Raw genomic sequence first — 17,732 nt, forward strand, 5'->3', positions numbered from 1 at the left:
AAGAGGTCCACAATCACTATTCATGGTGGATGCAGTGAAACCACATGGTTTCGTGAAATGTAATCAAATCACAGCCATTTGCATTCCTCTCTCGTGGCAGTTTAGCAGCTTTTAATCATTTAAATTTTTCGGTGGGTCAGCCAAGCGAAAATGGTTTGTTGCTTCATTAAAATAATAATATAGTGTTGGTTTCGAGCCGCTTTATTTTTGTGAATTTCAATTGCCTTTTGCCCTTTTCCAGAAAGCTGCCCTGAGCTTTTCCACTTACTGTCAAGGCGTTGAACCCCAGACCATAAAAACCACCCATCCTTGCCCCACACCCTCCCTTCTCCTCACTTGAAGTCGCCGTCGTTGTATTTCCCAAAGGCTTGCAAGATGATGGTGATGATAGCCATCAGAGGCTTCACAATGCAGAACTGCAGCGTTGCCTAGAAAGATTGGACAATCACAGCTGAAGCACATTAAGGCAGTGAAAATGTGTTACAGTCACACGCTTCATACCACCAGAGGCAACTTGTGTGCATTTAAGTTGTGTGCATTCAGCTTTATGTGTGGGGCAAATTAAAATAAAATAAAAAGGGGGGTAGTGGCAGGCATCCAGGGTAAAGGAACCTTTGGCAATCCCACCCACCACTGAACCCAGTGTGTTTTGACTATAAATTATGGCTTTAGGTGCTATCCCCAAAACATAACCCAGCTTAAATTGAGAGCTGCCAGTATATAACTCTGAACTCTCGCATAGACCCATGGGACCAGATGCTCCAGAGCCACTGCGTATCTCAAATAAAATGAATCCAAACAGTAAAGACGAGACCTCAAGCATTTTGGTCCCTGGAGCCCTTTAGTTTATGCGATTTTCCCTCCCAAAGGTGATCTGCCAAGCTTTGGAATACTAGTAATCCAGGTTATTGAGATAAAAAGCCTCCCCAAAGCTGGCAATCATCAAAATATGAGAAACTGGTTTACTGTTATTCAAGTCTCAAACCAATTGCACAAATAAATTCAAACGAGAAAAGGGAGGAATGAAACATTTGTTCAGTTATCAATGAGATCTCAGAAGTTAATTTTGTCCAGAACCTTTTTACTTTGGGGCAGTTCCACCACATATGCCTGTAGGTCCCAGTATCCTGGCACTATTTGTTTCTATTTCTTGTTCACCCTTTTTCTTAAAGTTCTCTTAAATTTCCCCCCTAAGTATGTGTGGGGTTGTGGGTTGTTGTTTTTTTTTTTTTTTGCACATCTGTAGAAACAAGAACAACAACAATGCTTGCACATAGCTTCCAAGGGACGATAAATGCTTTCTATCTAAGGAAAATCATTAAAACCTTTGCTACAAGATGAGGCAAGGCTGTTCTTTTTTCACTCTTTCTCTCTCTTTTTGCATTTGCCACAAGAGACTAACACAGCTAGCTCCCTGGAAGGTACAGTCAAACCTCGGTTCCCAAACACCTCCGTTTTGGAATGTTTTGGCTCCCGAACGCTGGAAACCCAGAAGTAACTGCTCCAGTTTTCGAATTATTTTCTGAAGCCAAATGGCTTCCAAGCCGTGTTCTTTATTTCTTTCCATTGTCTTTGCAGCCAGGCCATTGGCCCTCGGTTTTTGAACTTTTCGGAAGCCAAACGGTCTTCCGGAACGGATTAAAAGATCTGGAGATATGCTTCAAGGTCCAGACTATGGGAAGTCCCGAAAAATTAATAATTATAATTTGGATGATAATTTGGTCTTTTTTATTTTAGTTTTTTATTTTAATTGGATTATTATGATTTGATATGTTAATTGGATGTTTTTTATTGCAAAATTAATAAAAATGATTTAACAAAACAAAACAAAAAGTTTGAAAACTGAGGTTCCACTGTATTATTTTCATCAGAGATGAAAAATGTCCAGCTGCAGCGATAGGCAGTGCCTCTCCTGTGAGCCTCACCTGCTTGCAGAATCTGAGGAATCCAATCGAATAGGACATCCCTTGTAAACAGCATGTTCCATAGAGGCAGCTAGACCTAGGAAAAGATAAGACAAGCCCCCATCAATACAGGCTAGGAGCGCCAAGGGTATGCTGCAGGGGGACACTGCTAACCAATGGGGAGCAGTGGACATTTCCATATTAGCAGCCTTATATGGCAACTTACACAATGGGTTTCCCTCTGATTTCAGCCATGATGGTGCTCTCCCCTCCGAGGTACTCAAAGCAAAGGCTCAAAAAGCTGTAGATTACGAAGGCTGAAACATGGAAGGAGCGAGATTGGCAGTTAAAAACATCCACCCTACAATTTATCTATATATATATATTTACCACTGCTCATGAAAAGTATATCAGAGTGGTTTGCAACAGCCATACATAAAGCCACACAATAAAAACCATATACAGTGGTACCTCGGGTTACATACGCTTCAGGTTATAGACGCTTCAGGTTACAGACTCCGCTAACCCAGAAATAATACCTCGGGTTAAGAACTTTGCTTCAGGATGAGAACAGAAATTGCGTAGCGGTGACGCAGCAGCAGCGGGAGGCCCCATTAGCTAAAGTGGCGCTTCAGGTTAAGAACAGTTTCAGGTTAAGGACGGACCCCTGGAACAAATTAAGTACTTACCCCGAGGTACTACTGTAAAAAGTTAGAGATCAGCTAACTTATCATGGAAAGACGTATTTTAAATTGTCTGCATAAGCCTGACAGAATAGGAACATTTTCAGCAGGTGTTGAAAAGATGAAACGAAAGCAATTCTATTGGCAGACTGAAGACTGTGAAACTCATGGGCAATGCAAAAAAAAAATCGGTCCGCGTGGCCTGCAACAAGATGTTGCAGCGTGAGGTCTTCCCCGTTTAGCATTCCAGCCACTGCATACCCTCTCAGAGCCTCACCACTGTCCTTCTGCATTACCAAGCAAACTCAGTCCTCATTGGACTGCTTTTGGAATTTCTCCCTTTCCCTGCCCCCCCAACAAAAAAGAGGTTTTGACTCTGATAAAACTTGCAAGGCCCCCCCCCTTTTCTTGCTCCTCAGAAAGAAAGGTTTCCTTAGTTGTTGCATCAAAGAGCTGAAACACATCTTGGCGACGACACTGGTACTAGCCAGTTGATGCCGTCCACAGTTGACTTTTGCTGGATGCTTGCGGAAAAGAAAATTTATGTTGAGAGAAAGGAGGATTTGCAGAGCTCAGGCCTGGAGAGGAAGTGGTGTGCTTTGCACCGAAGAAGATAAGGATGCTGCCAATGCTCTAAGATGCGCCTGTCCTCAGCCACAGTGCTTCTGAGCCACACGCAGAATGTCTTGTGCAATTCACCACAGAAGGGTTTCTCGGAACAGAAATGAACTCCTTGCTCCTGAACTTTATTGCAAAAGAAACCCAGCCGTTTCAAAATGTGCAGGCCGCTCGGGATCGAACAGCCCTGGGCGCACATTTTTGCCGCATGCGGTGGTGCAAAATCAGCTCGCCGCAGAACGAGCCCTCGATCCGCCCACGTTCCTGGGCCGAACCACCAAACCCGGCTCACCTTCGTAGCAGTCGCGCACCGAGTCGAAATAAACGTAGTATTGGTGGCTGCCGATCAGCAAAAGGCTGAGCCACGAGTCGAAGGCGTAGATGGGCACGATGAATAGGATGCGGATGATGTAGCGCTGCTCGTTGGGGATGGTGTAGCTTTTCAGGTGCAAGAAGATCTGGAAGAAAAGAAACGGGCAAGACTGTGGGAAGCAGGAGATCTACTCCAGAGAAACACAAGCAGGCATAGGCAAAGTCGGCCCTCCAGATGTTTTGGAACTACAATTCCCATCATCCCTGACCACTGGGTCTTGTTAGCTAGGGATCATGGGAGTTGTAGTCCCAAAACATCTGGAGGGCCAACTTTGCCCATGTCTGCAAGAGAGCAAGCTTCTCCCATCCTGGTCTGCCCTGCAGAGGACCTTGAGGTCCATGAATAACCATAGTTTAGAGGTCCCGGGCCCTAAGGAAGTTAGACTATCCTCCACCAGGGCCAGGGCCTTTTCAGTGATGGCTCCGACCTGGTGGAATGCTCTGTCCCATGAGACTAGGGCCCTTCAGGATTTAACCTCCTTCCATCAGGACTGTAAGACAGAGCTATTCCACCTGGCCTTTAATATGAATTCAGACCCCACAGTTAAATCTCCCCTGGCCTCCTCATTGGCCCAAGTAGGACCAATTCACCTAGCTGGCCCTGGGGATTAACAAATTGATTTTTGAATTTTATTGTTATTCATGTTTTTATTCTGTATTTTATGCTGGTTTTATAATTAAGTGTTTTAAGGTGTTTTAAATTTGTTGTTAGCCGCCCTGACCCGGTTTTTGAATCGGGAAGGGCGGGGTATAAATAAATTATTATTATTATTATTATTATTATTATTATTATTATTATTATTATTATTATCCTCAGCCATCAGCCACAACATCTGAGACGGATGGGAGTTGGGAGTCTGCAACCTCCAGAGACATCCCTGGTGTGGACAACACCGAGCTAGGCACACCTATCACCCGACTTGTCAAAAGGCCATTTCCAATGTTCTTTTGTTAATCAGCCTCGTCTTTAGAACATGGGGACTAGAATCTTGTTCTAAGCGCCAGCCTACAGCTCATTGGAATGCAAAGCCTGCAATGCACTTGTGGAGCATGGAGAACGTCCAAGGTTCAGGTCTCTGGCATCTCCGAGCAGAGCTGGGAGAGAACCGTGTCCATAACCCTGGAAAGCTGCTGCCAGTCAGTGTAAGTGATATTGTTCTCCATGGACCAGGGGCCTGACTCAGTGAAAGGCAGTTTCCTTTGTTCCTAGGAACCATGCTTGGTAAGGAGGAGCCCACTTTAATTGCTGCGGCACCTTCCAAAAAACTTAACACAAAGATGTGTTGCTGTTAAGTGGTGTTTATTATGTCACCATTTTGGAGGTCCCAGGTCGCAAGGTGGTTAGGTTGATCTCAACTAGGGCCAGGGCCTTTTCAGTACTGGCCCCAACTTGGTGGAACGCTCTGTCCCAAGAGACTAGGGCCCTGCGGGACTTGACATCTTCTGATGTCTTCAGATGACATCAGCAAGACAGAGCTGTTTTGCCTGGCCTTTGGTTTAGACTCAGTCTGACCCTTATGTTTCCCTGCCCTTAGGGTTTTGAACTATGGGCTACTTTTAAAATGAGGCTGGATTTTAAATTGCATTTTAACCTGTATTTTAAATTGTCCCCCCCTATTATGTTTTTACTGTAATTTTACTGTTGTTAGCCACCCTGAACCTGGCTCTGGCCGGGAAGGGCACGGTATAAATAAAATTTATTATTTTAGACTTGTGTCTTCCCTTGGCATGCTGGGAGTTGTAGTCCAACATCATCTGTAGGGCATGAACTTGGGGAATTGTAAAAAGCCCTGTTATTATATTATTCTTATTCTTATTCTTATTCTTATTCTTATTCTTATTCCTTTCCCCCAGACTGGGACTCAAAGCAGCTTACACAAATTTAAACAGCACAGATAAAATACAAAAAACTAAAAAAATATACTTTTTGGGTACTCTCGTTTTGACTCAAGAAAACCACCATTTTATAGTTCAAATCAGGGGAAACAAATACAGCAAATGGGACAAAAGTACAAAGATTCCCAAAATGTTTAGGGATATGCATACAAGACAATTGCCAAAAGGTAAGGAAATGTTTTTATTACCAGTATTTCAATAACAACCCAGCACTATTTAAAAGCCCGTTCTTTAAAAAACAGCCCGTTCCCAAAGGAATAAAATGGTCTTCACCTGCTGGCAGAAGCAGTGGCGTAGCGTGGGGGGTGCAGGGGGGCCCGGCCGCACTGGGCGCAACATCTGGGGGTTAGGGTTAGGGGGCGCAAATCCACGGGTTAGGGGGCGCAAATCCACGGGTTAGGGGGCGCAAATTACTTGCCTTGCCCCGGGTGTTGACAACCCACGCTACGCCACTGGGCAGAAGGACAACTAGGAGCGAGCCAGCCTAGTTTATTTGGGAGGGAGTTCCAAAGTTGTTTGGGAGCAGCCGCTGAGAAGGTCCTCTCCACCAAGCCCGCCCTTCTGGGTGGCCGGACTGAGAAAAGGGTCACCCCTAAAGATCTCGGAGCCCGAGGCACATCCCTATGGCAGGATACGGTCTTTCCGAGAGCCTTGGGGCCTCCAGCTTCTCCCAACTTACCTGGTGGCAAGTGATGACAAGGGCAGCCCACACAAAGAGGCCAGTGATCACCTTGGCCGCCGAAGTGGTCAGGAAGAGATGCTGGCTGTCTTGGGAGTGGTTCTGGTCGGCCCTCAGCTGGGAGCCATCGCCTACGACCAGGGGGCCGGAGCCCACCGCCGACGGGAGGAAATCCACACTCAGCGTGGCAAGAGACATGTTGCCGGGGGGAGAAGACTCGTTGGCGAGCGTTGCGTTGTTCATCTGGCAGAGATCAGAGAGAGAGCAAAGGTGAGCTATCGGGAGATAAAAAGGTAACCTATGACACCTCGGCAGGAGGCACGGGGGAGAATCAGGGAACAGAGGGCTTTGTGTTTGCTCTCAGCTCTTTGCAATGACAGCTTTTATTGCACCCTTTTATTGTCCAAGGTCAGAATGGCAGACATGGCAGAGTTTAGACGCAGCTTCGTTAAACGGATCCTTGCCTGGAGCACACCTTTAGCTGAAAGGTATTCAGACTGAGACTTGGTACAAAATAAGAAAGCTTGCATTTATTCCAGGAAGTACATTCTTTTTTTTTTATTTTTTATAATAATTTTTTATTACATTTTTTCCAAATTACAAAGAGAACAAAAGGAAAGACAGAACAGAAGAAAAAAAGAGAAAAAAGAACAGAAAATCATAACCATTTCGACAACTCACTTCAAATTTCCATTGGACTTCCCCACATCTCCCACATAATGCATTCTTGATAATAAAGTTATCAGCAAATTATACCCTTATTTCGTATGTTTCTTTATATTTTCAATTGCAATTTAAGTTTAAATCTCTTATTCTCCAATTACTCTAAAGATATAACATAATATCCTTTTTACCCGTTTAAACTTTGATTCTTTCATGAGTGTTATCAATTTCATAAATAATTAAATTTCATTGCTGGGGCTAACGTTCCAAATCATACGGCGTCTTATGTTTCATACAACTTATAATACTTTTGCAAATAGTCTTTAAATTTTTTCCAGTCCTCCTCCATTGCCTCTTCTCCCAGGTCTCGGATTCTTGCAGTCATCTCGGCCAGTTCCATGTAGTTCATCAATTGCGTCTGCCACTCCTCCAGTGTGGGCAAATCTTGGGTCTTCCAATGCTTGGCGATAAGAATTCTTGCTGCAGTTGTAGCATACATAAAAAAAGTTCTATCCTTTTTTAACACCTTCTGGCCGACAATGCCCAGAAGGAAGGCCTCGGGTTTCTTGGGAAAGGTGTACTTAAACACCTTTTTTAACTCGTTATAGATCATTTCCCAAAAGGCCTTCAATCTTGGACAAGTCCACCAGAGGTGAAAGAATGTCCCTTCAGCCTCCTTGCATTTCCAACATTTATTATCAGACAAATGGTATATCTTAGCAAGCTTGACTGGGGTCATGTACCACCTGTATACCATTTTCATAATGTTTTCTTTCAAGGCATTACATGCCGTAAACTTCATACCGGTGGTCCATAACCTTTCCCAGTCCTCAGACATAATATTGTAACCAATGTCTTGAGCCCATTTTATCATGGCTGATTTAACTGTCTCATCCTGAGTGTTCCATTTAAGCAGCAAGTTGTACATTCTCGATATTACCTTGGTCTTTGGTTCTAACAGCTCTGTCTCAAGTTTCGATTTTTCCACCTGGAATCCTATTTTTTTATCTAGCTTAAAAACCTCATTAATTTGGGCATAATGTAGCCAATTTTGCACCTTATCCTTTAATTTTTCAAAGCTCTGCAACCTCCAATTACCTCCAATGTTTTCTATTATTTCCCAATATTTCGGCCAATATGCCTCCATATTGGATGTTTTCCGGGCTTTGGCCTCTATTGGTGAAATCCACCTCGGGGTTTTACTTTCCAATAAGTCTTTGTATTTTTTCCAGACCATAAATATTGCTTTTCTGACAATATGGTTTTTAAACATTCCATATGTTTTCCCCTTGTCATACCACAAATACGCATGCCATCCTAACGAATTATTAAAGCCTTCCAGATCTAGGACATCAGTGTTTTCCAATAAAATCCAATCTTTCATCCAGCAGAAGGCCGCAGCTTCATAGTATAACCTTAAGTCCGGCAGGGCAAACCCCCCTCTCTCCTTTGCGTCAGTTAGTATTTTAAACTTTATTCGGGGCTTTTTGCCCTGCCAGACAAATTTAGAAATGTCCTTCTGCCACTTTCCGAAACAATCCACTCTGTCCACAATCTGCAAGGCCTGGAACAAAAACAACATTTTTGGCAAAACGTTCATTTTTATAGCTGCAATTCGGCCTAACAAGGATAGTTTCAATCTTGACCAAATTTCTAAATCTTTTTTGACTTCTGACCAACATTTTTCATAATTATCTTTAAATAGATTCAAATTCTTAGAAGACAGATTGACCCCCAGGTATTTCACTTTTTTAACAATGTTTAGTTCTGTTTCCTTCTGAAACCCCTCTGTTTCAGTAACCGTCAAGTTTTTCCCTAACACCTTAGTTTTTTGTTTGTTCAACTTAAAACCCGCCACCCGACCAAATTTCTGAATCAATTCCAAAACTCTTTTTGTACTAGGTTCTGGCTCCTGTAATGTTAAAACCAAGTCATCTGCAAATGCTTTCAGTTTATATTGTTTCGCTCCGACCCGTATTCCTTGTACCTGCCGATCCTCCCTTATCATATTCAGCAAAACCTCCAGGACTGAAATAAACAACAGAGGGGATAGGGGGCACCCCTGGCGTGTTCCTTTTTCGATATGAAGTTCTTCTGTCACCACATTGTTCACTATCAACTTAGCTTTTTGTTCTGAATAGATTGCCTCTATTCCATTCTCAAACCCCCTTCCCACTCCCATCCCTTCCAAGTTTTCTTCATAAATTTCCAAGAAATGTTGTCAAAGGCCTTCTCCGCATCGATAAAAATTAACAGGAAGTACATTCTTGATAGGGATGCAGGTGGTGCTATGGTCTTTTATAAAAAAACAAATAAATCATTTTTATTGATTTTCCAATGAAAACAACCAATCAACATATCCAAATCATAATCCAATTAAAAATAATAAGAAAAAACAAGAAAAAAAGACCAATTATAGTCCAAAGTGTAATTATTATTTTTTTCTGGGCTCCCCATAGTCTGGACCTCTGAAGCATATCTCCAAATCCTCATTCCTGCCTCTTCTCGTTTTCATATTTTCTGCCTTCTGATCTTAATGCTTTAAAGTTCTCCGTCCCTGGCTCTACAATTCTCAGTCATGTCAGAAATCATATATGCTTTTGTCCATCGAATACAGCTTTATTTGTGTATATATATATTTTCAACTGTCTATTTGCCAGCGCAGATTTCCCTGACTAAACCACAGAGCCTAGGACTTGCCAATCAGAAGGTCAGCAATTTGAATCCCCACGACAGGGTGAGCTCCTGTTGTTTGGTCCCTGCTCCTGCCAACCTAGCAGTTTGAAAGCACATCAAAGTGCAAGTAGATAAATAGGTACTGCTCTGGCGGGAAGGTAAACAGCGTTTCCGTGCGCTGCTCTGGTTCGCCAGAAGCGGCTTAGTCATGCTGGCCACATGACCCGGAAGCTGTACGCCGGCTCCCTCAGCCAATAAAGCGAGATGAACCCCAGAATCGTTCGCGACTGGACCTAATGGTCAAGGGTACCTTTACCTTTACATTCTTGACAGGAATCAGAGAATCGTAGCGTCAGAAGGGACCCTGAGGGTCATCTAATCCAAACCCCTGCAATGCAGGAATCTCAACGAAAGCATCCATGACAGTTGGGCCATCAGACCTCTGCTTAGAAACCTCCAACAAAGGAGAGTCCATAACCTTCTGAGGAGTCCATTCCACTGTCAAACTGTTCTTAACCTCAGAACGTTTTTCCTGATGTTTAGCTGGAATCTCCTTTCTTATAATTTGAATCTGTTGGTTTGGGTCCTATCTTCTGGAGCAGCAGAGAAGAAGCTTGTTCCATGTGGAAGCCCTTTAGATATTTGAAGGTGTCTATCATGTCACCTCTCTTTTCTTCTCCGGGCGAAACATACCCAGCTCCCTCAATTGTTCCGCATAAGGCCTGGGTTTCCAGACCCTTTATCATCCTGGTTGCCCTCCTCTGCACACCTTTCCAGCTCATCAATATCCTCAAACTGTGGTGCCCAGAACTGGACACAATACCCTAGCTGGGGTCTGAAATGCTAGCTAACCATCTAGCTGGAGAAACAAAGAAGTCATGCTTGCTCTTTTGTTCTCAGAAGATAGTTCCAATATGACCTCTTGCCTCAAGGTCCAGAGAAAGCAAGTCAGTGGTTCTCAGCCTGTGGGTCCCCAGACGTTGTTGGACTACAACTCCCATCATCCCTGAGCTCTGGCCTTGCTAGCTAGGGGTGATGGGAGTTGTAGTTCAACAACATCTGGGGACCCACAGGTTGAGAAAGGCTGAAGTAAGTGATGAGCAGAAGAAGTTGTACAGCTAAATGCAACCTAAGATTTATCACACTAAACATCAAAAAAACAAGAAGTCAGCACAGATTTACTGGGATGGCCTGGGAAGCTGAAGGTTTCACACAGCCCTGCAATAATAATAAATAATAATAATAATAATAATAATAATAATAAGAATAATAAGAATAATAAGAATAATAATAAATATATACGCCGCCCATCTGGCTGGGTTTTCCCAGCCACTCTGGGCAGCTCCCAACAGAATATTAAAAGCACAATAAAACATCAAACATTAAAAGCTTCCCTAAACAGGGCTGCCTTCAGATGTCTTCTAAAAGTCAGATCGTTGTTTTATCTCCTTGACATCTGGTGGGAGGGCGTTCCACAGGGTGGGCACCACTACCGAGAAGGCCCTCTGCCTGGTTCCCTGTAACTTCGCTTCTCGCAGGGAGGGAACTGCCAGAAGGCCTTTGGAGATGGACCTCAGTGTCCAGGTAGAATGATGGGGGTGGAGACGTTCCTTCAGGTCTACTGGGCCGAGGCTGTTTAGGGCTTTAAAGGTCAGCACCAACACTATGAATTGTAGCGTCACTTCTCGCAGTGAGGGAACTGCCAGAAGGCCCTCGGAGCTGGACCTCAGTGTCCAGCCAGGCAAACCGTCTCAGCAAGCTGAGTTGCAGCCAAACTTCCAGCAGCAACCTTGCAAAGTAGCTAAGCTCTCTCTCTCTCTCTCTCCCCCCCGTGTGTGTGTGTGTGTGTGTGTGAGAGAGAGAGAGAGAGACAGAGAGAGAGAGAGAGAGAGAGAGAGAGAGAGAGAGAGAGAGAGATATTAGCCAAAGGTTACCAAGTGAACTTGCTGATTGAGCAGAGATTACAACCTGCTTCTTCCTGGTCTCTGCCCAACACTCCCCACCACTAAACCACACAGATTCTATTTTGCAATTCCACATGGAGAAGTCATTTTCCTAGAAGTCACAGCTTGCTTGTTTAAGAACACAAACACGCAATCAGAGCTTGGGGGAACTGGCCTCCCCAGATGTTGCTGGATATTGAGCTGCCATCAGCCCCAGCCAGCAGGGCCAAAGGTCAGGGCTGAGGGGACCTGTCATCCAAAAACATCAGGACCTCCAAAGGTTTCCCACCCCCAATTTGGTTTAATACACAAATGTCCAGCCCTTCAGGCACTGGTTCTCTTTTTTCCTGTACCACACTTGGAGAATAAAAATTTGCCTGCGCCACGCTAATTTTTTAATTGATTAGAAATACATTGGGAAACAAAAAGAAACAACTGCTAGCAGTGCTTGGTTTATAATATAGAACACAACTACTTTATAATAGGGACGCGGGTGGCATGTGGGTTAAACCACAGAGCCTAGGACTTGCCAATCAGAAGGTCAGCGGTTCGAATCCCTGCGATGGGTTGAGCTCCCGTTGCTCGGTCCCTGGCTCCTGCCAACCTAGCAGTTCGAAAGCACATCAAAGTGCAAGTAGATAAATAGGTACCGCTCTGGCGGGAAGGTAAATGGTGTTTCCGTGCGCTGCTCTGGTTCGCCAGAAGCGGCTTAGTCATGCTGGCCACATGACTCGGAAGCTGTACGCTGGCTCCCTCGGCCAATAAAGCGAGATGAGCGCTGCAACCCCAGAGTCGGCCACGACTGGACCTAATGGTCAGGGGTCCCTTTACCTTTACTTTATAATATGATCAGGGATATCCAGAAAGTACAAAACAACGCAGCGACATAAGAACAGGAATCATTTTCAAAATATAATTATAAACGAGTCGTCCCCAGCATTCTGTTCCAACTTTGATTCTGGTGCAAAGGGCCTTCCATTCGCTTCGGCTGGTGGCCCCATTGGGCCCCATTTGGACAGGTAGCCTTGACCTCTGTTGTCTACGCTCTAGGTTAGATTACTGCAATGCGTTATACGTAGGGCTGCCTCTGAAGACGGTTCAGAAACTTCAGCTGGTGCAGAATTCGGTGGCCAGCTTGCTCACCGGGGCAAGACAGTTTGAGCATATTAAGGTAAAAAAAAGGTAAAGGACCTCTGGACGGTTAAGTCCAGTCAAAGGCAACTATGGGGTTGCAGCGCTCATCTCGCTTTCAGACTGAGGAAGCTGGTGTTTGTCCATAGACTGCTTTCCAAGTCATGTGGCCAGCAGGACTAAACAGCTTCTGGTGCAATGGGACACCGTGACGCAAACCAGAGCGCATGAAAATGCCATTTACCTTCCCCCCCCCGCGGTATCTATTTATCTACTTGCGCTGGCATGCTTTCAAACTGCTAGGTTGGCAGGAGCAGGGACCGAGCAACGGGAGCTCACCCCGTCGTGGGGATTCGAACCGCCAACATCCCGATCAGCAAGCCCAAGAAGCTCAGTGGTTTAGACCACAGCGCCACCCGCGTCCCTTTTCAGCATATTACCCTGATCCTGCCCCAACTGCACTGGCTCACAATTACCGTATTTTTCTGTGTATAAGACAAGGTTTTCCCCCTAATAAATTTTGTCAAAAATTAGGGGGCGTCTTATACACGGATAGTGCCAAGGCCATTTTAACATTTTATACCTCTTTTAAATGTGTTTTTTTTGGGGGGGGGGCATTATTGGCTTGTGTGTGTCTTGTTTTTATGATGTACTTTGTCTTTTGATTTTTTTTAGTTTTTAAATTGCTTTATTGAACTTTTTTTAAAAAAAACGTAACACAAAATCAAAACCACCCATAACAAATAAACATCAAATAATTGTCAATATCTGTTACACTTTCACAGTCTTCTTCTTAGTTCCATTGAATTCCTGCCAATTCCCTCTAATTTTAAATGTATATTTATCTAGTGCACTATTTGTCTCTGTTTGAGATAATTACTTAACCAAGATGTTATATCTTCCTAAACCTATCTGGTGTACAACAGAAGCTATTCAAGAGCTGCAACAGATTTCACGGTATTGCAGTCTTTGTCTTTTTATATTGCATGTGTGATGTTGTGAACTCTCCCGAGATCTATGGGTGAAGGGCGGTATACAAATTTAATTAATAAAATAAACAAATAGATGGACCATTGGGTCTGACTCAGCAAATTACAGCACCGTATATTCCCAAACCCTCTATTTCTAAACAGGAAACTCGGTTATTCAGCAGTTCGGCAGGCATGACTGCATCTCCTTCTAACCACCAGTTGAAGTGACTCTCGCTTCTTTGGTTTTAGATAAAGCAAGATTTTCAACTCTTGTGTCTCTGGCCTCACTTTCTCCACTAGCCCCCTGGATTGCAGAAATTCTCCTGAAGGCGACAACCAAAATCCGTCATAGAATTCTTTAAGAAGCAGGACTTTATTGGCTGATGGCTTTGCACCTTTCCCCGTTCTTGGTGGTCTTCCTGTTATAGCTTGCTAAGCCCAAAAGACAATGATTTTTTTGCCAGCAGAAGCAACAGAGCCAGGATTTCTCAGGGTGTCCCGTTCCCAGCATCAAACTAATAATACATGTGTATTTTTAGGCGGTGGACGACACGGTTCCATCTTTAGATGTCATTCCTTACATTTATCAAGGCTTCTATTTTGGGACTCTTCCTTTAAAGAAGAAACACACCAACGTTTCCAATAACCGCAACAAGTGTCCAAGAGCCCCGCTGGCTAGGGCTGATGGGAGTTGTAGTCCAAAACATCTGGAGAAGGCTGTCCTAAAGCAATAGAGGGCAGCCTGCGGGCCAGATCCGGCCTCCAGCAAACGTATATTCAAGCCACAATAAAGCTCTTGTATATACTTCTGAAGAATAAGAAGCAAATCAACCACAAAGCAGTTTTCAAATAACTATGGGCTGGAGAACCTGTGGCCGTCCAGATGTTGTTGGACCAAATCTCTCCATCACCCCAACCTGGGCCAGGCTGAAAGGAACCTTTGAGATCTGGAGTTCCGCACTCCCAATGCAATTTTATTGCTGCTTTGCTCCCAATAGTGAATCCAACGGTCAGGAAGGCAGTTTCTGCATGTGTTGGAGAGCAGGGTGGATTTGATTTAAATCACTAGTCAGTAAGACTTGCGCAAATCTTTTTTTTTTTTTAACAGAAAGGCATTCCTGCTGGTATAATTGGTGAATAGCCTTTGGACTATAATGTAACTTAAGTAGAAAATGATCTTTAGAAAGATTTTTTCCTCCCAAAGCATTTTCTTCTAAAAATCCAATTTAAATAAATAAAAAATTGATTTAAGTTTTAAAAAATCAGATTTAAATTTTTTTAAAAATTGATTTTTTAAAAAATCTGATTATTATTATTATTATTATTATTATTATTATCAACATCATTGATTTTTATCCATGCTGTAGAAGAAACGAGCGATAACAGTGAATCATTTACCAACGGATCCTGCTGCAGAAACTGAGCGCAGCAGAGGCTGCGGAGCAGATCTCGCAGCAAAATGTGCATAAGAACACTGGGCCGGCACAGAAGCCTGTTTAGCAGCATGGAAACAGGGCAGGGTGTGGACATTCTCAGATGCTCCAACTGTTCCTGCTTATCAGGAGTGGCGCCTCTTTTCTGGTCCTGCTCTCTATTTATGCCTCTTGGTTCTGCCTCCTTGTGAGAAGCAAGAACGTAGCAAGCTGCTTAAAGGAGTCTGCGCAAAAGATGGAAAGGTCTGGAGGCTGAGGTGGAAAAGTCTCCCTTTCCCCCATAGTCCCCCTCCCCCCAGAACTGTAGAGATGGAAAGGACCATGAATCTCCTCTAGTCCAACCCCCAGCAATGCACAAATCTTTTGCCCAAGGTGGAGACTCGAACCCATGACCTTTGAGATTAAGAGTCTCATGCTCCACCCATGGAGCTATCTTAGCTTTGTTGTTACACACAAGAAACTCCTAGAAGTCCTCCTTCATCCACACTTCTTAAGATGGCGCCAGATGTCCATCACCTTTGTGACTCTTATATAAATATAATTAACCACGCGTGGGAGTTTGGAGGGATAATCAGATAAGCTGATTTTAAAAAAAATAAATCGAACTGATCCATTAAAGTCTGCGGGACCAATAACAATTTGGACAGCCAACTCATTCATAGACTGTTGGTGGGCCTGTAACCATTCAATCCCTCCCAGATGACCTGATCATTGATGATTCACCCCTATGGTTTTGCAAGGAGATCAGACAATGCCAGCTATTTCCTGAGCATTTGTTGCGATTTAATTCTGGGGAGGTCAGATGAAACTGCATGGAACAAATGCTATCCCAGGGCATTTTGCCATCGCTTTCCTTATTGCAACTAAGGAGCAGGATTGCTGTATGAGAGCTCCAAATCAGCTTTTGTTGCCCAAGATGAATTTCCTGGTATGTGATTGATACCCGCATGAAAACGGCAGCGGCCCGGGAGCACCCTGAGTTAAGGCTGCTTTTTAAGCAAAATTTGCTCTATTACTGGAAGAAATTGATCTTTTAGTGTGTCAGCACCCACACTTTGGGACTCCCAGCCTACCAACATCAGCCAGACGCCATTTCAATGCCTGCTAAAACCAGATACAGTCATACCTCATGTTACGTCCGCTTCATGTTACATTCTTTCAGGTTACGTCCCGCGGCGACCCGGAAGTACCAGAAAGGGTTACTTCCGGGTTTTGCCACTCACGCATACACAGAAGTGCAAAATGACGTCATGTGCATGCGCAGAAGCAGTGAATCGTGACCCGCGCATGCGCAGACGCGCCGCTGCAGGTTGCGCTCTTTTCATGTTGCGAACGGGCCTCCGGGACGGATCCCTTTCGCAACCAGAGATACCACTGTACATGGAAAATTGATGTGTGTTTTAATCCATTTTGGGTTTATCGGTGATTCTAATTATTTTTTCTAAATAGTTGTTCTTATCTGTTTTTGTCCTAATTCTATTGTTTCGTTCTTTCTGTAAACCGCTTAGGTCAGGTTTTATTGCAATCAAGCGGTATATAAATTTTATGAAATAAACAAACACAGACCACTCAAAACGGGTGCTTCTTAGATTCAGAAAGAAGCTCCAACTTCATAAGCCACTTATTTTCTGTCTTCCCCCTCCCTCTTTCTCTCTCTCTCACACATACACACACGTACGTAACACAGTTAACACACTCTGGGAACAAACATGCCCTAAGCTTTCCGCTTCATCCATTAAAGGTTGCCGACACCAATCAACATGCGCTTTCAGTCATTAATTCACCAATTAGACTGATCAAACCTTGCACCCATAACAGGGTAAAACTCCCATTCAAACTCCTCTGGAGATCAGCAGCATGCCTTAATATTTCCCTGGTCCCACCTAGGCACACCATTGAGCAATAGAAAAAAAATCATCCTGGTTTTTCCGGCAACCGCTTCCACCCCCATCAGACGCACACTTCGGCTACCTTCTCAGGTGAGCCTCCCTCCTTCTCCCCCTTGCAACACACGTGCAACTCACCCCACAGTTTTACGCCCTTGCAGGAGAAGAGTTTCAGTTATCTTCAGCCGAGGAACACACCAGCGTCTAAAAATACTCCTCTTCGTGCTCTCCGAAGAACGGGGAGGCAGGGAGAACGCTGGGCAGAGGAATTCGGGATGCAGACGAGCAGCCCCAACTGCCGGGGGGCTGGGTGGTCCCACAGGGCAGCGGCTCAGAGCTCAGCACGAGGGACACCTGCATCTAAAGGAGGAGAGAGGCAGAAGAGGCAGGCGTGAGCAAAGGATCAGCTGGACACCAGTTCCCTCCCGGGAATTGTAGCTGGCAGAGAAAACGGCTCCTGGGGCCAAGCAGGTACCGCCAGGCAGAGTCCAGCAAGTAAACATTAACTGGGCTGCAAAGATAGTCACTAGGCTGATGTCATGGGAAAGGAAGCAGCAAGGGGCACAGCGCCTGCCTGATTTGTTTCCAATAAATAAATAATAATAATAATAATAATTTATATATACCCCGCCCATCTGGCTGGGTTTCCCCAGCCACTCTGGGCGGCTTCCAACTGAATATTAAAAACAATACAGCATCAGACATTAAAAACTTCCCTAAAGAGGGCCGCATTCAGTTGTCTTTTAAAAGTAAAATAGTTGTTTATTGCCTTGACATCTGCTGGGAGGGCGTTCCACAGGGCAGGCGCCACTACCGAGAAGGCCCTCTGCCTGGTTCCCTGTAACCTTACTTTTTGCAATGAGGGAACCGGCAGAAG

General features: G+C 44.4%; 1 protein-coding gene across 2 annotated transcripts in view; it reads right to left on the reverse strand.

The window, feature by feature from the left end:
- TMEM184A (transmembrane protein 184A) overlaps positions 1 to 17,732 on the reverse strand; it is a 40,455-nt gene that overhangs the window by 6,457 nt on the left and 16,266 nt on the right. Inside the window, exons 2-7 of one of the 2 annotated variants that reach the window (XM_082199829.1) lie at positions 16,994 to 17,215; positions 6,153 to 6,395; positions 3,498 to 3,663; positions 2,131 to 2,221; positions 1,926 to 2,001; positions 337 to 428 (exon numbers count right to left, since the gene is read on the reverse strand). In XM_082199829.1, coding sequence (XP_082055955.1) covers positions 337 to 428; positions 1,926 to 2,001; positions 2,131 to 2,221; positions 3,498 to 3,663; positions 6,153 to 6,395 — 668 coding nt within the window. In that variant the 5' untranslated portion in view covers positions 16,994 to 17,215. Of the gene's footprint in view, positions 1 to 336; positions 429 to 1,925; positions 2,002 to 2,130; positions 2,222 to 3,497; positions 3,664 to 6,152; positions 6,396 to 16,993; positions 17,284 to 17,732 lie in introns of those variants that run through there. The other variant, XM_082199830.1, reaches the window with a different exon arrangement.

Source organism: Podarcis vaucheri (genome assembly GCF_965113315.1).
Source record: "Podarcis vaucheri genome assembly, chromosome: 14".
Classification (NCBI taxonomy): domain Eukaryota; kingdom Metazoa; phylum Chordata; class Lepidosauria; order Squamata; family Lacertidae; genus Podarcis; species Podarcis vaucheri.